Source organism: Nuphar pumila, chromosome 5, assembly GCF_984573655.1.
Source record: "Nuphar pumila chromosome 5, dmNupPumi1.hap1.1, whole genome shotgun sequence".
Lineage (NCBI taxonomy): Eukaryota > Viridiplantae > Streptophyta > Magnoliopsida > Nymphaeales > Nymphaeaceae > Nuphar > Nuphar pumila.
The window spans coordinates 61657331-61679132 of NC_143253.1; the positions used below are offsets into that span (position 1 = coordinate 61657331).

The following is a 21802-nucleotide window of genomic DNA, read 5'->3' on the forward strand; positions in this document are numbered from 1 at the left end:
ACATCTATGTTGGATTTGTTAGGATTGATACCTTAAAAAAATATAATTCAAGGGTCGATTCTTTCTAATTTGATCATGATGAAGACATCCATGATGTCAAAGTTTGTTAAAATGACCACCCGTACGAGTTTCAAGTAAAAAGACTTAGAACTTGTGTATCCCAATCAATAAAAGAAGGCTCAGTGTGATCGTGGACTTGGGCAGTTTTAGTAGAACGACGTAAAATCCTTGTTTTTATGTGTAGTTGTTTTCTTTGTTTTTTTCGTGCTTGTTTCTTTGATCCATGGGTAGGTCGAAGGGTGTTTCCTAACAAATAATGCATTGAGTTGCCTACAAGGGCTCCTTCTTCCTGGTTAGAAGTGAGCATAGTTTGTCATTTCACATGAGATGACCATGGTTCGACCTCCCTCTCTTGCATGGATTATTGAGAGGGTGGTGGTGGTGGTGGTGGAGAGATGTGTCCTTTTTATGTTGTCACTTTTTTTATTGACCACTCTCGAAACAAGATATTAAACTTTATTCACAACCCTCTTGATAGCACATAAAGATATATTTATTTGAGGTACACTAAAAAGCTAAAACCAATATTGTCCAATTCGTATCGGCCATGTAATTTGTAGGCCAACTATTCAGGTGAATGGGCAATTCCGATTAGGGCCTGAATCAGCCAACTTTTAACCAGCAGTTAGTGTCATAAAATATTTAAAAAAATCCAGCATTTTTTGATTTATTTTGAAAAAAAATCCGAATCTGAAGCAGTTGTGAATCGGTTTTTCACTGATAGGATACGAATATCAGCCCATTCTCAACTATACTGACAACATTGCTTAAAACACTGAGATTGCATGAATGCTCAGCATAAGACAAGTTTAGCATCAGATGCAATTATTGCTATATAATCATAAAGTCTAACTCCATCAAGCCCATGAAGCACTTTTTTTTCATAGCAATCACATAATAAAAAAGTGTTGTTTTATGATTATTTCATGCAACACCATTCATCAGAAAGGTACATGCATCACCCATATAATCTACCTCCATGACATACATTAAGACCCTTAACCCTCAATATATGCAGATGAATGGGTGCTAATAAACATGGAAATCCGATTTATAAGGCGGTTTATTTGGGGAGAATTGGGTTGATGTATATGATAACCGTGATCTTGGTCTTCTTCCACCATCACCTCTACCTTTGACTTCATGTGGGTCCTTGCTAACTCAGCATACATAAATCCTCTATCCTTTAGCAAGTCAAGACCTGCTAGAGCAATGAACATAGGTGAAACCTTGATTGGGCTCACAAGGTTCAAGATGTGTGCCTTCGGGTTACAATATGGACTGTCTTTATCAGCTCCTTGGGGAAGGCTAAGCTTCCAAAAAATGTCATACCATCTAGCCAAGAGCTCATGCTGGCCCCCTTGTTTCACATAGTCCTCCTCATAGGGTGTCCTCTCTTGACTCCCAAAGAAGGGCTGAACTAGAATGAGCCCTCTTATGACCAACTTGGGCCTTGTCTCAGCACTCATACTAGCAAATCTAACACCAACATGGTGCACAATAGTCCCACCAGAGCTTTCTCCGGACATGAAACACTCGGTGAGGTTCCCGTGTCTAGAGATCCAGTTATCCTCACCCTTAGCAGCCCAAATGAGTGCATCTAGGCAATCTTCATACTGGGTAGGGAGGCGATACTCCGGGGAGAGACGGTAGTCCACGGAGACGACAATGGTTCCAGTTCTTTTGCAAAGACATTGAAGGAGGTTATGGGTCTGAACTTGAGATGATGAGCCAGTGCAGAATCCACCGCCATGGAAGTAAAACAACAAGGGTAGCCTTGTCGATGCCTCTCTAGTACGCGGCTTGTATATGCGGCATGTAACCCCTGTAATGGGCTTGATAACAACATCTTTACTAGACACACCATCCACTGTGACTTGAGAAGCTTTAGCCACAGGTTGGGGAGCTCTTTCAACTGTGCCATCTGTGTATACCCTCAGTGGCTTGGCCTCTAGTTCCACTTGCTTGGGCTTAGTGGCCATAATGGTGCTTGGTTGAGCTCAAGGGATCAGTTTCTATTTCCTTTGTTAGTGAAGGCAACTTCTTAGCAAGTGAAGTTTCCTATGCAAGAAAGGAAATGGTACTTTGTTGATGAAGAGAATTCTGAGGGATGTAGGGATATTTATAATGGCAAAAGGATCATTGGATATGCTCTAATAAATTGATATAATGGAAGGTTGACAAGGCAAACTCACATGATTGAACTCAAAGTCAAAGGCTTCTGTTAGAATAATCCAATATTTTCTTTCATTTTTAAGATATTATGAATAGAAAATCCAAAAAGTTCTATGGCCAAAGTGTCGCAACTTCCACTTGGACAAACAAAAATTTCAAAAATTGATGGCTTCAATCTGCTCAAAGAGAGACGACTTAATACTCACATTGTTGTGATTCATTTCCTAGTGATCTCAAATCAGGTTGGAACTCAATTAACTTAGCCAGGAAAGGACTTGAGTGGGTGGTCCAAGTTGTATCAGATCTATTCTCATGCACTTTTGGGGACCAAATCAATATGCATAGAAGACCTTTTTTGCAACTCAATCAACTTGGATGATTTTTTTTTCTTCTGATGAATTGACCTGATTAAGATTTGGGAATCTTTGAAAGGTTTTTGAGGCGATTAATCTGATTCCTTCTGCAACTGGGTTAGTCCAATTTGATGTGGAGTGAAATCAACAAATAGGACATGGGTATTATTACTATATAATAAGGTCCATTTTGCATTAGGTTTGTTGGACTTACATACACAAATTTGGAACTTAACACCCCCATTGAGTTGCATTCAATGGACATAGAACCTCTTCTATTGCTTGCTTTAGAGAATATATCTCATGATCTGACCCAGTTGGTCTTGATCCAGTGTTCCAAGCACATATTCTATGTCACAGAGGGCACTGTTCAATCTCTGTTTTACATTACCCTTTCTGAGATGCATATGGGCAAATGTAAACTTTTTTTTTTCTTTTCTGATAAACAAGCTAGGGGATAGGCCCCTTCCTTCACCTGGATAAAGGTAAACGAGTTGTACAAGATCTATTGTGGGGGACTAGAATGATGCTGTATATCATTATCCAGAGAAAAGATAAACACATGTTATCATTGAAGAAAGATAATCCATTTTATCTAGAAAGAATCATGTAATGGCATCAGATGCACACTGTCTTTTCAATGGTCACTTTAGTTTTAGTAAATGGGATTTACCAAACTAATCTCAGTGATTAAAGGATCATCTATACGTGATAAGCCCATCATGAGAGGCTGCTATATGATATGCTATAAGACATTTGCAGATGTCACATCATCTTTTAATGTGTCAAAGTGGAGAATTCATTGTTCATATAAGATTTGGTAATCATTGTATTTATTTTAGAAGGTTGGATCCTAGCTTTATAAGAAAAGTAGGATAAGCTGAAATATTGTGATGTGGAATGTTTGGATGTCTCACTTATCCAGAAAAGTAGGATGAAGTGGAACTTGCAAGTTGTCATAATGTAAAACTCAACTTTTTGGTTTTTCATGTTTCTCTAGATAAGTGGGATATATTTTGGTACAATTGTGTGTATGTACAATCTAGTTGAAATCTGATGATACAAGTTGTATCAACTCAATATGATATCGTAGGAATTGCACGAATCTTGTTTTTTTACGAGAAAAAAAAACATATTGTTTTGAGTCAAACAGGTTTGATGTATTTACAGCCGTTGATCTTTCAATCACGTGAAATCCAAATAAAGATTCTCACAAAATGAAGCATATGTTATCAAAACTTGGTTCTTTTTTTTCTAAAGGCAGATGTCACATCAACTTTCAACGTAACATCAAGTATTGTTCACGAGGAAAATACATTGTTTCATATAAGATTTGGTGATCCTTGTGTATTTCTGTAGAGGGTTTGGTTCCTCCCCTTTATATAGAAAAGGATAAAGCTGAAATATTGTGATGTGCTCAGTTATCTAGAAACTTAGGATGAGCAGGAAATTGCAAGTTCTGTCATAATCTAAAATGCAGATTTCAGATTTATCATCTTTCTCTGGAACCTTCACAGACTACACCCAGCATTCTTGTGCTGGTTGCATAAGAAGGCTTCAAGTTAAAGCAAATTTCTTAAAAAGCATATGAAAATGATATCCCCAGTAGGAATCGCCTTTATCATGCGAAAACAATTCCCCACGTAAACCACCACTTGCTATCATCTATAAAGTTCAAGCAAACATACAATGGGAGATGTAATTGGAAGCTTCCAAGAAAAGATGAAGCGTTTGAAAATGCAACTTTGCACATGGCTGAAGAAAATCACGTGACCTTTTGTCCAATAGGATCATGTCATGCCGTCATGGGACACCCTAATTCTAAGGTTAAAGGGTTATTTGTTGTTGGAATTTACATTTTTTTTTTATGATACATTAAAGGGGTGTTTGTTTCATGCCATTTCCTATGAAAGAGGCCCATAAGTTTTACTAAGAGTGTTTTGTATCATTTCCAATGAAAGAAACCCTTTTTTATAGGAAAGAAGAAAAGAGTCGCTTTATTAATGATCAAACATCTCCATGAAAATTGTGGTGAGAACCTCTAGACACTTAATTTTCTGAAGATGCCCAAAATACTTTTGGAAGAATCCACCTGCAAGTTGGAGTTTACAAAGAGGACAGCATGAGAAAACCCTGAGGATCCGCTGGACGGCTATCTCAGTTTAGCGACCCGACATTGGACGGCTATCTCAGTTTAGCAGTCTGACCCTAGACGGCTATCTCAGTTTAGTGGTCTGACACTAGATGACTATTTCAGTTTAGCAGTCTGACACTGGATGTCTATCTCGGTTTAGCGATCCGACACTAGACGACTATCTCAGTTTAATGGTCTGACCCTGTACAATTATCTCAGTTTAGCAGTCCGACACTAGACGACTATCTCAGTTTATTCGACATTTGGCTTATCCTGTTTTCAAAGGACAACCAAACTTGTTTAGTCATCCATTTCCGAATAGACAAACCCACTTACCCATCCAATTAGTTTGAGCAAATGAGGCACATTTGTCTCATCTCCAACCACTTTTGAACATTTTTGAGGGAATATTATCTCCAGATAAACTTTCTCTCAAGGACTCCTCCCAATATCTTATCCAGGATGATCATGGATCCATTTGGACCAATTCAAACTCGAAAATTTCTATGATCTGGATCCATTCCGAACACCTACAAATAGGGGCACACTCCTATGATCAAGAGGAGGAAGAGATGTCCAAGCACTGACACTGAGAAAAACGAACGCAAGACCGTCACCACCTGCCTCTTTGATCTTTCTCACTTGCATGGAGGTTCTACCAGAATAATTGCAGAAAACCCTCACTTTCCTATAAAAGTGCTGCCAAACGGATAAAAAGAACTCTAAAGCTTAAAGACGAACCCCGAGTAAAAAAAATGTGTTTGTTTCTTCGTTCTCTCTTTTTATTTGTTCACTTTATTCATTTGAGTTAATTTTATTAGTTTAGAGCAGATACTTACTGAAATTCCACTAGAGGGGGGGTGAATAGTGAAATATGATTATGATCGATAAAATAAAATAATTAAGCAATAAGGCACAACACATAAAACACAGAAGTTATACTGGTTCGGTCAATATCCAGACCTACATCCAGTCCCCAAGCAAACCACTTGAGATTCCACTATAACATCCGAGTTACCGGATAAATAGTACAACACCCTCTTCCCAAGAGGTCTTCTTCTCTCAACAGAGAAGGGGCACACCCTCTTCCTAAGAGGTCTTCTTCTCCCAACAGAGAAGGGCAACACCCTCTTTCACAGAGGTCTACTTCTTTAAACAAAGAAGGAATACAGTGAATAACAGAGTTACAATACTTCCTATAGAACCTTCAGAATGATATGAATGCACGAATGAAGGATTCTAAGAATGTTCTGTTTTGTCACTCAGAGGATACTCTTTGTCAAAGAGCTGGACTTGACTTTTTCTCTTTTCTTTCTTTTTCTTTTTCTTTTTCTCTTTCTTTTTCAAGGCTCTCTTTTTCAAATCACGAATAGAATATTTTTCTCTTTGTAAGCTCACACGTCTATTTCATTCCTCTTGTTTGAATAGTTTATGTGTGTGTGTTTATATAGCTCATAAAAAGTAGTCGTTACATTTTGGAATTGTAACTTTTTGAAATATGAAATGTTATGTCTTTTTTAAAAATATCTTTTAGAGAAGATCGAGAATGCCTTTTTCTAGAAGAGTAAGATAGAGGGTACACTAGTCGTTGTAGTGTTTTAGGTAATACATATTTTATGTAAGAAAGTCTATTTCTTACAATAGTACATTTGAACGTTGGGTTGTAGTTTTGTTTTTATTCTAATTAATGATTTGAGGTACATTAGTACTTTTTTACTTTAAATGAGTGTAAGTACTATGAGTGCTTTGAGATATTTATTTGTACATAGTCATGTCAAGTATGTTCTTTATGTAGTGTATTTTAAAGTCTCCAGAGAGAATGAGGATCCAAAAAGAAGGTCGACATTCTTTGGGAAGGATATTTAGAAGGGATTTGTTACAGAAGGTATTTAATGCTTTGTAAAGAGAATGATGACTTCAAGTAAGTCGACATTCTATAGTTATGAGAAAAAGTAACTAGAGTCCTTTAAAAACATATTTTATTTGTTTTTCTTTTGTGTAGCCGATTTATGTTTTTGTCTTCTTCTTGTATTAAGAAATATTTTAAAGAAGATATCTTAAGTCTTTTCAAAAACATATTTTATTTCTTTTGTGTAGCCGATTTATGTTTTTGTCTTCTTCTTGTATTAAAAAATATTTTAAAGAAGATATCTTAAGTCTTTTCAAAAACATATTTTATTTGTTCTTCTTATGTAGCCGATTTTGTGTTGTCTTGTATATAGTGTAAGGTATAATGACAAAATGTCTTTTTCATAAAAGGTTGTAAGAAGGTACAATTATTATATGACAAAATATCTTTTTCATAAAAGGTTGTAAGAAGGTGCAATTATTATATGACAAAATATCTTTTTCATAAAAAGGTTGTAAGAAGGTACACTTGTTGGTTTTCAAAAAAGAACCTTTTTGAAACTATCGTATACTTTTATGATATAGTATGTATGAATGAGTATGTAATATGCAATATGCAAGTTCCTGAAGGTTCTGTTACATATGACTCTAAAGAAGAAAAAATCTTCAACTTGAGGTAGCCGATTTCTTCATTTGAACTTTAGGAAAGCATGGCTCATCAAGCTTTTTCTTCAAGGAGTATGATTGCACCATAGTTGTACTTGAACAGGAAGTCTCCATCCTTATTGGGTGAGATATCCTTGCATCAAATACTCGTTAGATTTAAGGCAAAACATATTTAGTCATAATATAACATTATTTCAAGAGAACATGTTATCATATCATACAAAATCAAATAAGACAGTGTATCATATTATGTGACATCAAAACCGAGTTTCTCAACATTCTCCCCCTTTTTGATGATGACAAAATATGCTCCCCCTGTCAAAAAGACATTATGCATAGAAATAATAATATGATAAAAAAGGTGAAATAATGTTTAAAGAGACAGGTTTTCTCCCCCTTTGTCATGGACAAAAAGGAGGGATCAGAGTAATAAAAAATTATTATAGACCAAATATAATAAAAAAATGAGTCTATCTCGAGGGTGGAGAAGGTGAAGTTGTCCGGTTGGCACGATTCCGCTTGCGAGTCTGCTGCAACAGGGCTTGATTACGAAGGATTCGATCTTGAGTTTGCTCGATATCCATCATAGCAGAAAAGTAATTGAAGGAGGACAGTGGATCTGCTTCATCAGAGCCGGGCATGTGCAGGGACCTTAGATTGAAGGTGGTAGCATCGAGGACGTGAGAGGGTCGGAGGATGACTTCGTTGTGAAGTGGTACTTGGAAGTATTTGAGAATGGGAGTTATAAAACACCCAAAAAGAAGAGGCTCAAATTTCTGATAACGAATAAAAAGGTCGAAAATAATGGATGACCAATTTATCGAAAGAGAAGAAAGGATTGCGTAGATAAGAAGAGAGATTTTTCGAGGAACTAATCCCTGGCGGGGATGCTTGGGATAGAGGTTGTGGAGAAGAATCTGGGCAAGTAGCTGAGCTTGAGGTTGGAGATTCCTCATGTGCCACGGAAGTTGGTAGCAGTTGGTGCAAAGAAGTATTTTTCGAAGTACCGATCGGTCGATTGGTACTATGGCGTTAAGGTCGGTACCGGTGGAAGGTAGATTTAGAATTCTACCTAGGTCGGAAGCATTGAAAATCATCAGCTGTCCTCGGACTTTGCTGGTGATTGAGGTTTGTTCATGATCAGAAGAGAAGTTGGTATAAAACAGTCGAACTAGTTCAGGATAATAGGCGGCTGGGGATGAAGATCCTATGAGAGGTTTGAGTTCGGGGAGATAGGTGTCTAAGTCGAAGAACATGAAGTCGTCAAAGTTGATCAATTTTCCTTCATGAATGGGGCGAGAGCAGAGTGAGGTGTAGGTGTGAAACAAATCAGGATACCTTAGATCGGCGGAGGTGATCACATTGGTAGAAGAGGAAGTCATTTTCGAGTATCTTGAAAATAAAGGACTAGGAGAGAAAGGAGCTAGAATCGAGAGAAAATTTGTATGAGGATAGAAAAGATCGAATGGAATGGTAAGAGATGAACCAATTGATTAAATAGAAGGAAAAATAATTGTTGATATGAAATGAGGAAATGCGTGAGTTGTAAAATAAGAGACTCGTGAATGACAAATCAAATCAATTTTGGAAGAAAGTGTATTATATTAGCATAGATATTAAGAAGGACATAGTTTCGAAATAATTTTTCTATATATATGTAACAAATTTACTATGGGCAATCCTGTTGGATAGTGAGAAGAGTCATGAATTGAGTATGGAGTGTCATATTAAACGTAAGAGAAAGAATGATTCAAGAGTTTTTAAAGTGTTTCGTGAAGATCATGAGGAATAGAGAGTGAATAATGGCCTAATAAGAACAAACAACTTTTTCAAGAATTTACTTTATGTGAAAGCTTTCCAAAATCGTGAAGAGGGAGTTTGGAATAGGACAAACATGAGAGTATGAGGAAATGCAATAATTTCTTATTTAAGAAGTGTATATTTTGATATACGTGAAAGGAGTGTGAATAGATATAAAGGAGGGTGATACGGATATGTAAAAGAAATGAGAGTGGTCATAAAGGACACCAATCACTTGAAGTTGGATAGAAATTGTATGACAAAAGGTGGAGTGAAGGACAAGGTTTTAATGAATCTCGATTTGAGAGAGATATAAAATATATGAGAGAGTCATGGTCACGGATGAAAAGGAACTTCGTATAATGTAGAGAGAGAGATAAAATGGTGATACAAAACGTACAAGTTTTTGAAAAGAGAATTTTACAGTACTTTTTCGTAAAAGATGTAAACCATGAAGAGATGATAATAGATTGTTCTTAGGCTATGATATAATAGATGATATAGTAAAAATTTATGTGAAATATAATAACTTAAAAGGTGGTACGAGAGGATAATCATTTGAATTTTTCATGAAGGGCATTAATGTCTTAGTGAAGTGTTGATAAGAGGAAAAGAAGACATGATAAAAATAGAGTGTACATACTATATGATATAACAAATGATATAGTAACATTTATACGTAAAAAAAAAAACATAGCAACTAGATCTTTAGAAGAAGAAGGTAAAAAGAACCAAAAAAAACATCATTCGATTTTGACTAAAAATTGAAAAGTAAGATTTCTCATAAAATAATATGTTATCATGTTGAAGGTGAATCAACTTATCGTAAGAGAAGTTTTCACAAAAGGACAACAAATAATAAAGGAGATATGAGATGAGTGATGTGAACAATGTCATGATAGCTTTGAATATAATTAGTTCTTATGGATATGAGTGAAAGGAGATAGGACAAGGAATCATTATGGATGTGTACTTGAAAGATGACAAGTTGAAAGACATAAAGAATGTGTCTTATAAGAGTTTAGAGTATACGTGAATATGGAAACCTAGTTTGACTAACAAAAATCGATAAGAAGAAAAAGACTTTTAAAATAAGATTTTAACAAAACTTATAAGAAGTATTATATTAAGTGTGATTAATTTATAAGTCACTTAGTTTACATATTCCTAGTTCTCTTCTAATTCGTGTGAAGTCTTCATGCCTTAATGGTTTAGTGAATATGTCTGCTAACTGTTGATTAGTGGGTATGAATTCTAGTTTAATTATGTTGTTTAAGACTTGTTCTCTTAAGAAGTGGTGTCTTATTTGAATGTGCTTAGTTCGTGAGTGTAAAATAGGATTCTTAGATAGGTTTATAGCACTTGTATTATCACAAAAAAATAGTTGTGTTTTCAAAATTTAAATCAAAATCTTTTAATGTTTGTTTCATCCAGATAACTTGAGTACAAGCTAGGCTAGCAGCAATGTATTCGGCTTCAGTAGTTGATAATGATACACAATTCTGTTTCTTACTGAACCATGATACCAGTGAGTGCCCTAGCATGTGACATGTTCCACTTGTGCTTTTTCTGTCAGATTTACTTCCAGCAAAGTCAGCATCACTGTATGAGATTAGATCAAATGTAGAGGATTTTGAATAGAATAATCCAAAATCAACTGTGTCTTTTAAATATCTCATTATTCTTTTTACAGCTTTAAGATGTGATTCTTTTGGGTTTGACTGGAATCTAGCACACAAGCAAACACTAAACATTATATCTGGACGGCTAGCAGTTAAATAAAGAAGTGATCCTATCATACCTCGGTATACCTTTGTATCAACAGTCTTACCATCTTCATCTTTGTCCAACACAGTAGTAGTGCTCATAGGAGTGGATTTTGAAACAGTTGAGTTCATGTTGAACCTCTTCAGAAGTTCATGAGCATACTTAGATTGGTTGATGAAAACTCCATCCTTGGTTTGCTTAATATGCAGTCCAAGAAAGTAGGTGAGTTCTCCCATCATACTCATTTCGAATTCCTTCTGCATGGACTTAGAAAAATCTTCACAGAGAGTGCTGTTAGAAGATCCAAAGATGATGTCGTCGACATAGATTTGAACAATTAGGGTATGATTATCCACTACTTTGACAAATAGTGTAGAATCTGCTTTGCCAACAGAAAAACCAGTTTTTAATAAAAAGGTTTTAAGTCTTTCGTACCAAGCACGAGGTGCTTGTTTCAAACCATACAAAGCACGTTTGAGTTTAAAAACATGATCTGGGTATTGTTCATTTTCAAATCCTGGAGGTTGTTTTACATAGACTTCTTCATTTATAAAACCATTTAAGAAAGCACTTTTAACATCCATTTGAAATAATTTGAAATCCATATAGCTTGCATATGCTAAGAGCATTCTAATAGATTCAAGTCTAGCAACAGGAGCAAATGTTTCATCAAAGTCAATACCTTCCTCCTGGTTGTATCCTTGAGCTACTAGTCTGGCCTTGTTTCTTATAACATTACCTGTTTCGTCTAGCTTGTTTCTGAAGATCCATCTTGTCCCAATGATTGGATGATCCTTTGGTCTCGGCACAAGATCCCAAACGTCATTTCTTTGGAATTGATTCAGTTCTTCAGTCATGGCTAGCATCCAGAACTCATCAATGATGGCTTCATCAATCTTCTTTGGTTCAAGTTGAGAAATGAATGCCATGTTTGCAATCCGTTCTAGCTGAGCTCTAGTTTGAACCCCCTTTGTTAGTTCTCCCAAAATCTGCTTTTGAGGATGATCTTTGATATCGACAAAGGTTCTTTGGTGATCATCTTCATTAGACTTAGCTGTGTTATCTAAAAATAAATCTGTACTTTCAACATCATCATTAGTTTGTATATGAACAGATTGATCAATAGATTCACAAAAACTAACATGCATAGATTCTTCAATAGTATTATGACACTTATTGAAAACTCTGTATGCTTTACTATGACTTGAATATCCTAAGAATATGCCTTCAACAGATTTAGCATCAAACTTATCCAGGCTATCTTTTGTGTTTAGGATAAAGCATTTACATCCAAAGACTTTGAAGTAGTCTATTCTTGGAGTTCTGTCATAGAATAGTTCATAGGGAGTTTTATTTAATAAGGGTCTAATGAGAACTCTATTTGTTATATAGCATGCAGTATTAACAGCTTCTGCCCAAAAAGATTTTACAAGATTATTTTGTTGGAGCATAGTCCTGGCAGATTCCTGAAGGGTTCTATTCTTTCTTTCTACTACACCATTTTGAGGTGCAGCTCTAGGGAAGGCAAAGTTATGAGAAATACCATGCAAGTTACAAAAATTTTCAAAGAGTTCATTTTCAAATTCTCCTCCATGGTCACTACGGATTTTAACAATAGAACATGATTTTTCGTTTTGTAATTTTTTACATAAGATTTCAAACTTACAAAACGTGTCACTTTTGTTTTTCAAAAATATTACCCAAGTAAATCTTGAGTAATCATCTACAATGACAAAAACATATCTATTATGATTAAGGCTAGCTACCCTAGAAGGACCAAAAAGGTCCAGGTGGAGAAGCTCTAAAGGTCTTTTACTTGAGATGACATTTTTTGATTTGAAAGGAGATTTTGACAATTTTCCTAATTGACATGCATCACAAAAATAATCCTTTTTAAAAGATATGTTGGGTAACCCACGTACTAATTTATTTTTAGCTAGTTTGGACATGTATTTTGAATTGACATGGCCCATTCTCATGTGCCATAGATGTTGAGTGTCATTATTAGCTATAAGACAATGTTCTGTGATGTTTTCTAGGTATAGTTCGTATATATTATTCTTTCTTATACCTTTTAAGATGATGTTTTCATTTGTGTCAGCTATGAGGCATGCATCATGATTAAAGCTAACATTATAACCTGTGTCACACATTTGACTGATACTTAGTAGGTTATGTTTTAAGCCTTTAACAAGGAGAACATCTTTGATAAGAGGTTTGTTTATGTTACCAATATTTCCAATACCAATTATCAAACCTTTGTTGTTATCTCCAAAGGTGACGGTTCCTCCTTCTTTATGATGAAGAACAGCAAAAAGGTCTGGATGTCCTGTCATGTGCTTTGAACATCCACTATCTAGTATCCATCTGTTCTTCTTTGGAGCCTGCAAAACATTAAGTAAATCTTCTTTTTGGTACCCAATCGGGTCCTTTTTTGTTAGACTTTGGAACCCATATCCATTTGGATTTGGGTTTGTCTATCTCTTTAGAGGAGTTAAAAAGATTATCAATATAATACTCCTTATTTGGTTCAGATGAACTTTTCACAAATGTGGTCTTTTGATTTATACAAGAAGGTTTTTTGAAATGAGAATAGCTAATCCCATTCTTGTAAAAGGAGACCTTCTGAGAGGTTAAGAGTTTATCCAAGTTCTCTTTACCTTTAGTAAACTTGAAAACCGTTTTCATGAGGTTCTCAGTTTTACTTTTTAGCTCTGAAATTTCTACTTGCATATCTTTAGTTTTGGAGCTAGTAGAAGAAATTTCAGATATAAGCAAAAGATTTTTCTTTTTCAACTCAGAATTTTCACTGCTGAGCTTTTCATTCTTGTGAGAAAGCTCTAAATTTTCAGATTTTAAAGCTTTATTTTTGAAACTCAATTTTCTAGATTCTTCAAATAGTTCTTGAAAAGCATCTAGAAGTTCTTCAAAGGAAAAATCAGAGATTTCACTTACCGAACTTTCGTTTGCCATGAAGCACATATTTGCAGTTTCGGCTTCATCATCACTTGACTCTTCACTAGTGGATGGTTCTGAATCATCCCATTGAGCATGCAGAGCCTTTTTCTTGAAGAACCTCTTCTTTGGTTCCTCAGTCTTGGACTTTCTTTTGAGAAGGGGACAGTCACGTTTTAAGTGCCCTGGCTTATTACACTGAAAGCACATGGGATCTTCTTTAAGATCTTTTCTTTCCTTGTGCCTATTTGGAAGTCGGTTCCTTCTCATGAAGCGCTGGAATTTTCTGGTAAGCAGCGCAATTTCTGATTCTTTATCTGAGTCTTCATTCTCAGATAGGGCTGGGAAAGCTAGAGTTTTCTTTACTGGTTGCTCTTCTTCCCTTCTTTCTTTCATGTGGACTTCATAGGCCATAAGATTGCCTATTAAGTCGTCCAATGTAAGCTTAGATAAATCTTGAGCTTCTTCAATAGCAGTGGTCTTTCTCTCCCAATCAGTTGTGAGAGATCTCAAGATTTTCTTCACCTTTTCAGTCTGGGAATATGTTACACCCAGAGATTTGAGATCGTTGGTGAATCTGGTAAACATCTCTGTGATGAGTTCATCTTTGTTCATTTTGAACAACTCATATTTTCTAACAAGAGATGATATTTTGGCTTCTTTAACTTTGTTGGTTCCTTCATGAATCACCTCCAAAGAATGCCAAATGTCATATGCAGATTCACATATAGATATTCTGTTGAATTCATTTTGATCAATGGCACAATATAAGGCATTCATAGCCTTTGCATTTAAGTTTGCCATTTTCTTTTCTTCATCAGACCATAAGTTATAGTCTGCGGATGGAGATGTGTATGGATGCTCAACAATTTTCCATACAGCAAAGTCTATGGATTTGAGAAAGATAGCCATTCTGCACTTCCAATATCCATAGTTGGAGCCATTGAAGAAGGGAGGACGAGATGCGTGTTGACCTTCAATATCACGAGCATAAGAGGTAGATGCCATTTGTGCTGGGAGACTTGTTACGTCGAAACCAGCAAACCTGCTCTGATACCAAATGAAATTCCACTAGAGGGGGGGTGAATAGTGAAATATGATTATGATCGATAAAATAAAATAATTAAGCAATAAGGCACAACACATAAAACACAGAAGTTATACTGGTTCGGTCAATATCCAGACCTACATCCAGTCCCCAAGCAAACCACTTGAGATTCCACTATAACATCCGAGTTACCGGATAAATAGTACAACACCCTCTTCCCAAGAGGTCTTCTTCTCTCAACAGAGAAGGGGCACACCCTCTTCCTAAGAGGTCTTCTTCTCCCAACAGAGAAGGGCAACACCCTCTTTCACAGAGGTCTACTTCTTTAAACAAAGAAGGAATACAGTGAATAACAGAGTTACAATACTTCCTATAGAACCTTCAGAATGATATGAATGCACGAATGAAGGATTCTAAGAATGTTCTGTTTTGTCACTCAGAGGATACTCTTTGTCAAAGAGCTGGACTTGACTTTTTCTCTTTTCTTTCTTTTTCTTTTTCTTTTTCTCTTTCTTTTTCAAGGCTCTCTTTTTCAAATCACGAATAGAATATTTTTCTCTTTGTAAGCTCACACGTCTATTTCATTCCTCTTGTTTGAATAGTTTATGTGTGTGTGTTTATATAGCTCATAAAAAGTAGTCGTTACATTTTTGAATTGTAACTTTTTGAAATATGAAATGTTATGTCTTTTTTAAAAATATCTTTTAGAGAAGATCGAGAATGCCTTTTTCTAGAAGAGTAAGATAGAGGGTACACTAGTCGTTGTAGTGTTTTAGGTAATACATATTTTATGTAAGAAAGTCTATTTCTTACAATAGTACATTTGAACGTTGGGTTGTAGTTTTGTTTTTATTCTAATTAATGATTTGAGGTACATTAGTACTTTTTTACTTTAAATGAGTGTAAGTACTATGAGTGCTTTGAGATATTTATTTGTACATAGTCATGTCAAGTATGTTCTTTATGTAGTGTATTTTAAAGTCTCCAGAGAGAATGAGGATCCAAAAAGAAGGTCGACATTCTTTGGGAAGGATATTTAGAAGGGATTTGTTACAGAAGGTATTTAATGCTTTGTAAAGAGAATGATGACTTCAAGTAAGTCGACATTCTATAGTTATGAGAAAAAGTAACTAGAGTCCTTTAAAAACATATTTTATTTGTTTTTCTTTTGTGTAGCCGATTTATGTTTTTGTCTTCTTCTTGTATTAAGAAATATTTTAAAGAAGATATCTTAAGTCTTTTCAAAAACATATTTTATTTCTTTTGTGTAGCCGATTTATGTTTTTGTCTTCTTCTTGTATTAAAAAATATTTTAAAGAAGATATCTTAAGTCTTTTCAAAAACATATTTTATTTGTTCTTCTTATGTAGCCGATTTTGTGTTGTCTTGTATATAGTGTAAGGTATAATGACAAAATGTCTTTTTCATAAAAGGTTGTAAGAAGGTACAATTATTATATGACAAAATATCTTTTTCATAAAAGGTTGTAAGAAGGTGCAATTATTATATGACAAAATATCTTTTTCATAAAAAGGTTGTAAGAAGGTACACTTGTTGGTTTTCAAAAAAGAACCTTTTTGAAACTATCGTATACTTTTATGATATAGTATGTATGAATGAGTATGTAATATGCAATATGCAAGTTCCTGAAGGTTCTGTTACATATGACTCTAAAGAAGAAAAAATCTTCAACTTGAGGTAGCCGATTTCTTCATTTGAACTTTAGGAAAGCATGGCTCATCAAGCTTTTTCTTCAAGGAGTATGATTGCACCATAGTTGTACTTGAACAGGAAGTCTCCATCCTTATTGGGTGAGATATCCTTGCATCAAATACTCGTTAGATTTAAGGCAAAACATATTTAGTCATAATATAACATTATTTCAAGAGAACATGTTATCATATCATACAAAATCAAATAAGACAGTGTATCATATTATGTGACATCAAAACCGAGTTTCTCAACATTTACATGTTTCTTTTGTTTATTTGCATTATCCACTATGTGAGTTGCGCTACAAAATCAAAAGGTATGCTCCGGCTTTACCTTCCCTTTGGTGAAAGATAGTCAAAGTTTGAACGACATCCCTACATCTTTTAAAAAGGATTTTTGTGATTTAAAAGGTAAGTCTCAAAAATTTTTATCAATGGTTTTTGTCGATTATCATAAGACATCATTTTTTTTTTTAAATTTCATAGCTAGATCAGAATTTCGGTCTCTGTTTTTTTTTTTCTGCTCTATTGGACGGCTAAACCAAGTTTAGCCGTCCATCTTGTTTTTTTTGTAGACAGAGCATTTTGAGGGCATGTTTGCATTCCTACAATTTTAATTCTCTTTAAAATATTGTTGTTTTGTTTGGATGACTAAATCTGTTGGACGACTAAAAGCCGTCCATCTTGTTTTTCACAGACTAGGCTTTCTGAGGGTCTGTTTGCATTGCAATTTCAATTCTCTTAAAAATATTGTTGTTTTGTTTGCATGGCTAAACTAGTTTAGCTGTCTATCTTGTTTTTTCACAGACTGGGCAGTTCAAAGGCCTGTCTGCATTCCTATATTTTTCCTACTTTCTATAATATTTTCTGCTCTATTGGATGGCTAAATTAGATTTAGCCATCCATCCTGCTTTTTTTGCAGACTTGGCCATTCGAGACCTTGTTTATGTATTGTCTACTCATCGTTTACTTTGCTGTCTCTGATAGGTTTGGCCGTCCAGCTAGACTCTGTTTCTGACAGGTTTGGCTATCCAGCCAAACTTTGTTGCTAACAGATTTGATCGTCTGGCCAGAATCTGCCTTTCTCCCTTTTTTTGTTTCTACAGATTGGCCGTTCAGGTCCTACAGATCCTTTTCACAGACTTGGCTGTCTTGGCTATGCAATCTCATTGCAGACTTGGCCCTTCAGGCCCTGCAAGTTTTCTACAGATTGGCCATCCAAGTTATGCAGAACTTTTTCACAGACTTGGCTGTCTTGGCCCTACGATCTCATTACAGACTTGATCGTTCAGGCCCTACAAGTTTCCTACAGATTGGCCATCTAGGTCCTGCAGATCCTTTTTGCAGACTTGGCCATCTTGGCCCCGTGCCCTCATTGCAGACTTGGTCGTTCAAGCCCTGTAAGTTTCCTGCAAAGTGGGCCGTCCAGGCCCTAAAACCCTTCACTCTTTGTCTGTTTAAGGTCTTTTTCTATTTTCACCGTCTGGGTATGTTTGGTCGTCTGTAAATCCTTATATTTGTAGACTCTTTCATTCACAAATCCTTGAATCTGCAAGCTCTACTGTCCATTGACAGACAAAGCCATCCACAAATTCTCATGTTTGTAGCCTTCTTTTGGCTTCTTTGTTCGTTAAATTTGCCTTAGAAATACTAGTTAGAGAAAGTGCATGTTCACGTAGAAAATTAGAAAAATACAACCTCCAACAAGTTAGGACTTTGTTTTGAAATATTGGTTGATTCTATTGTGTGCTCCTCATTTTATCTCCTCCTATCTTAGGAAAGAGCCCCTCTCTTTTTATGAATTTCAAAAAAATCTATTGTCTTATCATTTGGATCATTGAATCCCCCCATTGGTACCTTTCAATTGTTAGCTGAGGTATATTGATGGTGGTACCATTAGAGCCAAATTTTTTATACTAGTACCCTTCAGTTGTTAGTTGGGGTATATCAGTGTGGACCTAGAAGGGAACCCTCAAACCCTAGAACCGAATAAGACCTTGCGGATAAAAACCTTTCTAAGGTACCCAAGTGTAAGGCCCGCAATTTTTTCTGAGAGAAATGCAATGTATGATGTGATTCAGTGATAATCCTTTCTTGTATGATTACGAGGTTTTCGCACACACACACACACACACACACACACACACACACACACACACACACACATATATATATATACGAAACCCTAATATACATATATAGATGTACAAATTGATATGAACGCAAATCCATGACGCATTAATTGTCGAGAACTCTAAATTCAATTCAAAATGTATAAGGTTAATCGAATCTCGAATCTAAGAGATCAAATGAGGTAAAAACCCTATTATTTTATATGAATTAGTGGAGAGTGTATATCGATAGGGTATGGGTCATATCTGGAACGATTTTCGCAAGAGATGAAAATTTAAAAATATGCCTTGAAAAAAAATTAGTTATAATTGAAGATTTAATTAATTTTTTTTGTTTTTTCCTTAGGTTTGACTAGGAGGTTGACCCAAGCCCTTAGTCGACCACCATCCTAGACGTTAGGAGGCCTTGGTGGACCAGCTGGTCAAGGGTGACCAAGTTGGGCGGTGGCATGAAGGTAAGATTTCAATTTCTTTTTGAAAGGATGCCATGGATTAGCCAAGTGGGCGGCAGCCCATGGCACTCTTGAAAGTTTTTATTCGAAGCCTTAATGGGAACAATCCCATTGGCTAGAGGGAGGCGGTAGCCTTGGGGCATCCTTGTAAAATGTTCAAGCTTTAAATGGCCTTTTAAAACCTCAAGGGATGGCATTTTTAAAAACCTTTTTAAAGAATTTAAAAAACATAATTTGTGTGACATGTTTGGGCGGCCATGCATGGCAATCACAAGATTGCCATTGCATGGAAGGGTGTGAAGTCAACCCAGCTCTCCATCCTCCCTAGACTCACCCCAACCGTACATCTTGTCTACCCTCCCTACTTAAGCCTTCATGAAAGAGGGAGAGGTCATTCTAGATGTTTTTCTCTTTCTCTCTCTCTCCCTCTCATTCGCTTCTTCTTCTCCAAATCGTGTAAGTGTGTGTGTGTGTGTGTGTGTGTGTGTGTGTGTGTGTGTGTGTGTGTGTGTGTGTGTGGAGACCCTCACAAGAAGGTAGCAACCGAGTCTTCTCCTCCATCTCCATTCGAAGACCTCAAGGTGAAGCTTCAATATCGTGTTTTCATTTTCTCTTGAAAAATCGTATATATTTTTGAGCATGAAACCAAGAGGCCGGTTGCATCTATGGAATGCATGGCTCTTGGTGGAGCAGAAATCATTTTTGAGTATGTTGAGCATGTTTGAGCATCCCTCTATTTCGGTTCATGAAAATAAGAGGTGGCTCTAAGCAACCAATTCTCATTTTGATTTTCTAATATTTCATTTTGGGTTGCATGTAGTTCTTAATCAATATGCATTGATGAACTTGCATTTCCTTTGAAGTTTACTTCCAGTCAATGCATTATCTCTTCCGGTACGGTTTTCATTCAGCCAATGCATGATAGTTTCGGTGTTTTATTTTTCCTTTATCTTTTCTCTTGTTGCTTGCATGCAACCGTAGAGGCTTTGTCCGAGCTTTTTCTTTTTTTTCTGTCATGCCTGCCTTGTCCCCATCTCCTCTCTCTGTCATGAGGATGGCTGGGGCACCTCATGAAGCCCTCTGGTGGCTGTGGTTCTGGGTTGGGTTCGGTTGTAGCCCAGTCCAACTGCAACAACCTTTCCCTATGCTACTCGTTTTTCCCCTTCAACACCGTGGAGCCATTCATTTTTTTTTTGTTATTTTCTTATCTCCTGACCGTGGGTTTTGCTGTTCGGTTGGTCTGTACCCTTCTGAGTCAGACTCAGCCAGGTGCACCCTGGTTCGAGCAGGGGCTCGGCCAGGTGCACCCAGCCAACCTTTAGCCCTCACTCTGGTCGCAACAACCGGCTGCCGGGTGCTAGCCGCACCCGGGTAGCCCTGCTGTGGACCCACTGTCTTATGACAGTGCCTGGTTTGAACCCTTGGGTTCAGACCAGGGACAACCTGGGCCCTGTGGTCTGGTCCGAAGGACCAAACCCCATGCCCAGTCCCCCTTCAGTTTGCCTTGGAGCGACAACTAGCCACCGGGTGCTAGCCGCACCCGGGTAGCATGTAGGCTTGGGCTCCTTGCCGTGGGCTTGCTGCTACATGGCAGCACCTAGTCGGAACATTGAGTTCAGACTAGGGTTGGCTCTGGCATGAGGGCTGGTCCAGAGGACCAGACCCCATCTCCCCCTCATTTTCGCTTAGGCGCGGGAACAGGCGTCGGGTGCTAGTGCACCCAGGGTGACCTGGTCGCCCTGTTCTTACCCTGGACCGGGCTGCACGTTGAGTGCAACATCTGGTCTGAACCATTTTGGCTCAGACCAGGGTCCTTTGTGACCCTTGGATCTGGTCCAAAGAACCAGATTTGGTGGCCTGGCCGTTGGCTTTGTTGGAACGCCGAACTGAACCAGTCCGACACGGTTTCAGCAAGGTCGCTTCCCTCTACCTGGTCTTAACCACCTCAGTTCAGACTAGGGCATGGGTGAGACCACCTGGACCTGATTCCAGCATGGTCTAGGCCATGGTGAGCTCCCCTATGTGTTCAGCTCTGGCCCGAATTTCATCTTTCCTTGCCGCAAGCTTTTAAGAAGAAATAAAAAGAGAAGTGTTTTGAAAAGAGAAAACTTAATAAGAGCATAAAACTAGCAAACTAGGTGTCTCGATTCGCCGTCCAGCACCCCCAGTTCGGACACTTGGCACATTCGTGCATTGACCGGAGTGGCCTCTTGGGTCACAGTTTGTGTTTTGGCTCGTTGGCACCTAGTTGCCGATTTCGCGGTCACATTCAGATGGCCGATCGAGTAGTTGGTTCGGGAATGACCACCATGGTCTTCTTCACTTTCTTGTATTGGCAGCTTTATAGTGAGTTGTTGGTGAGCAGTACGATGCCCACCCATATTTATATAATTTTTCTCCATTTTAGGCTTTTTTTTGGCCGCTTCATCAAAAGCCATCGTTTGGCATTGATAGATTCCACAAGTGCGGTGACCCACCTTGGAAATGCTAATGCAATTCTCATATGTATGGAAATAATTTGAATTTCATTCTCAACGCATGTGTTTGTCAAAATCATGGATTTCCTTATGCAAATGGTCCCGCTATGCGATACTTGCCAATGTATGACATTTGAAGTTTTTTGCTTGAAAAAAAAATTGTAATATGGCTCGCACATCAAAGTATTTGAGACTTGTCTATCTTGATATACATGTAATCATG

At 37.0% G+C, this 21802-nt stretch overlaps 1 protein-coding gene across 1 annotated transcript; it reads right to left on the reverse strand.

Annotated features, from left to right (window-relative positions):
• Positions 1 to 1058: 1058 nt before the first annotated feature.
• LOC149837696 (putative carboxylesterase 2) lies at positions 1059 to 2042 on the reverse strand. Its single transcript, XM_090008102.1, has one exon. The coding sequence runs from the start codon at positions 2040 to 2042 to the stop codon at positions 1059 to 1061; it is 984 nt and encodes a 327-aa protein (XP_089864228.1).
• Between the last annotated feature and the right edge of the window lie 19760 nt (positions 2043 to 21802).

Bases quoted from the DNA above. Each gene is read 5' to 3' on its own strand.
- LOC149837696 (XM_090008102.1), bottom strand. From the start codon at position 2,042: ATGGCCACTAAGCCCAAGCAAGTGGAACTAGAGGCCAAGCCACTGAGG.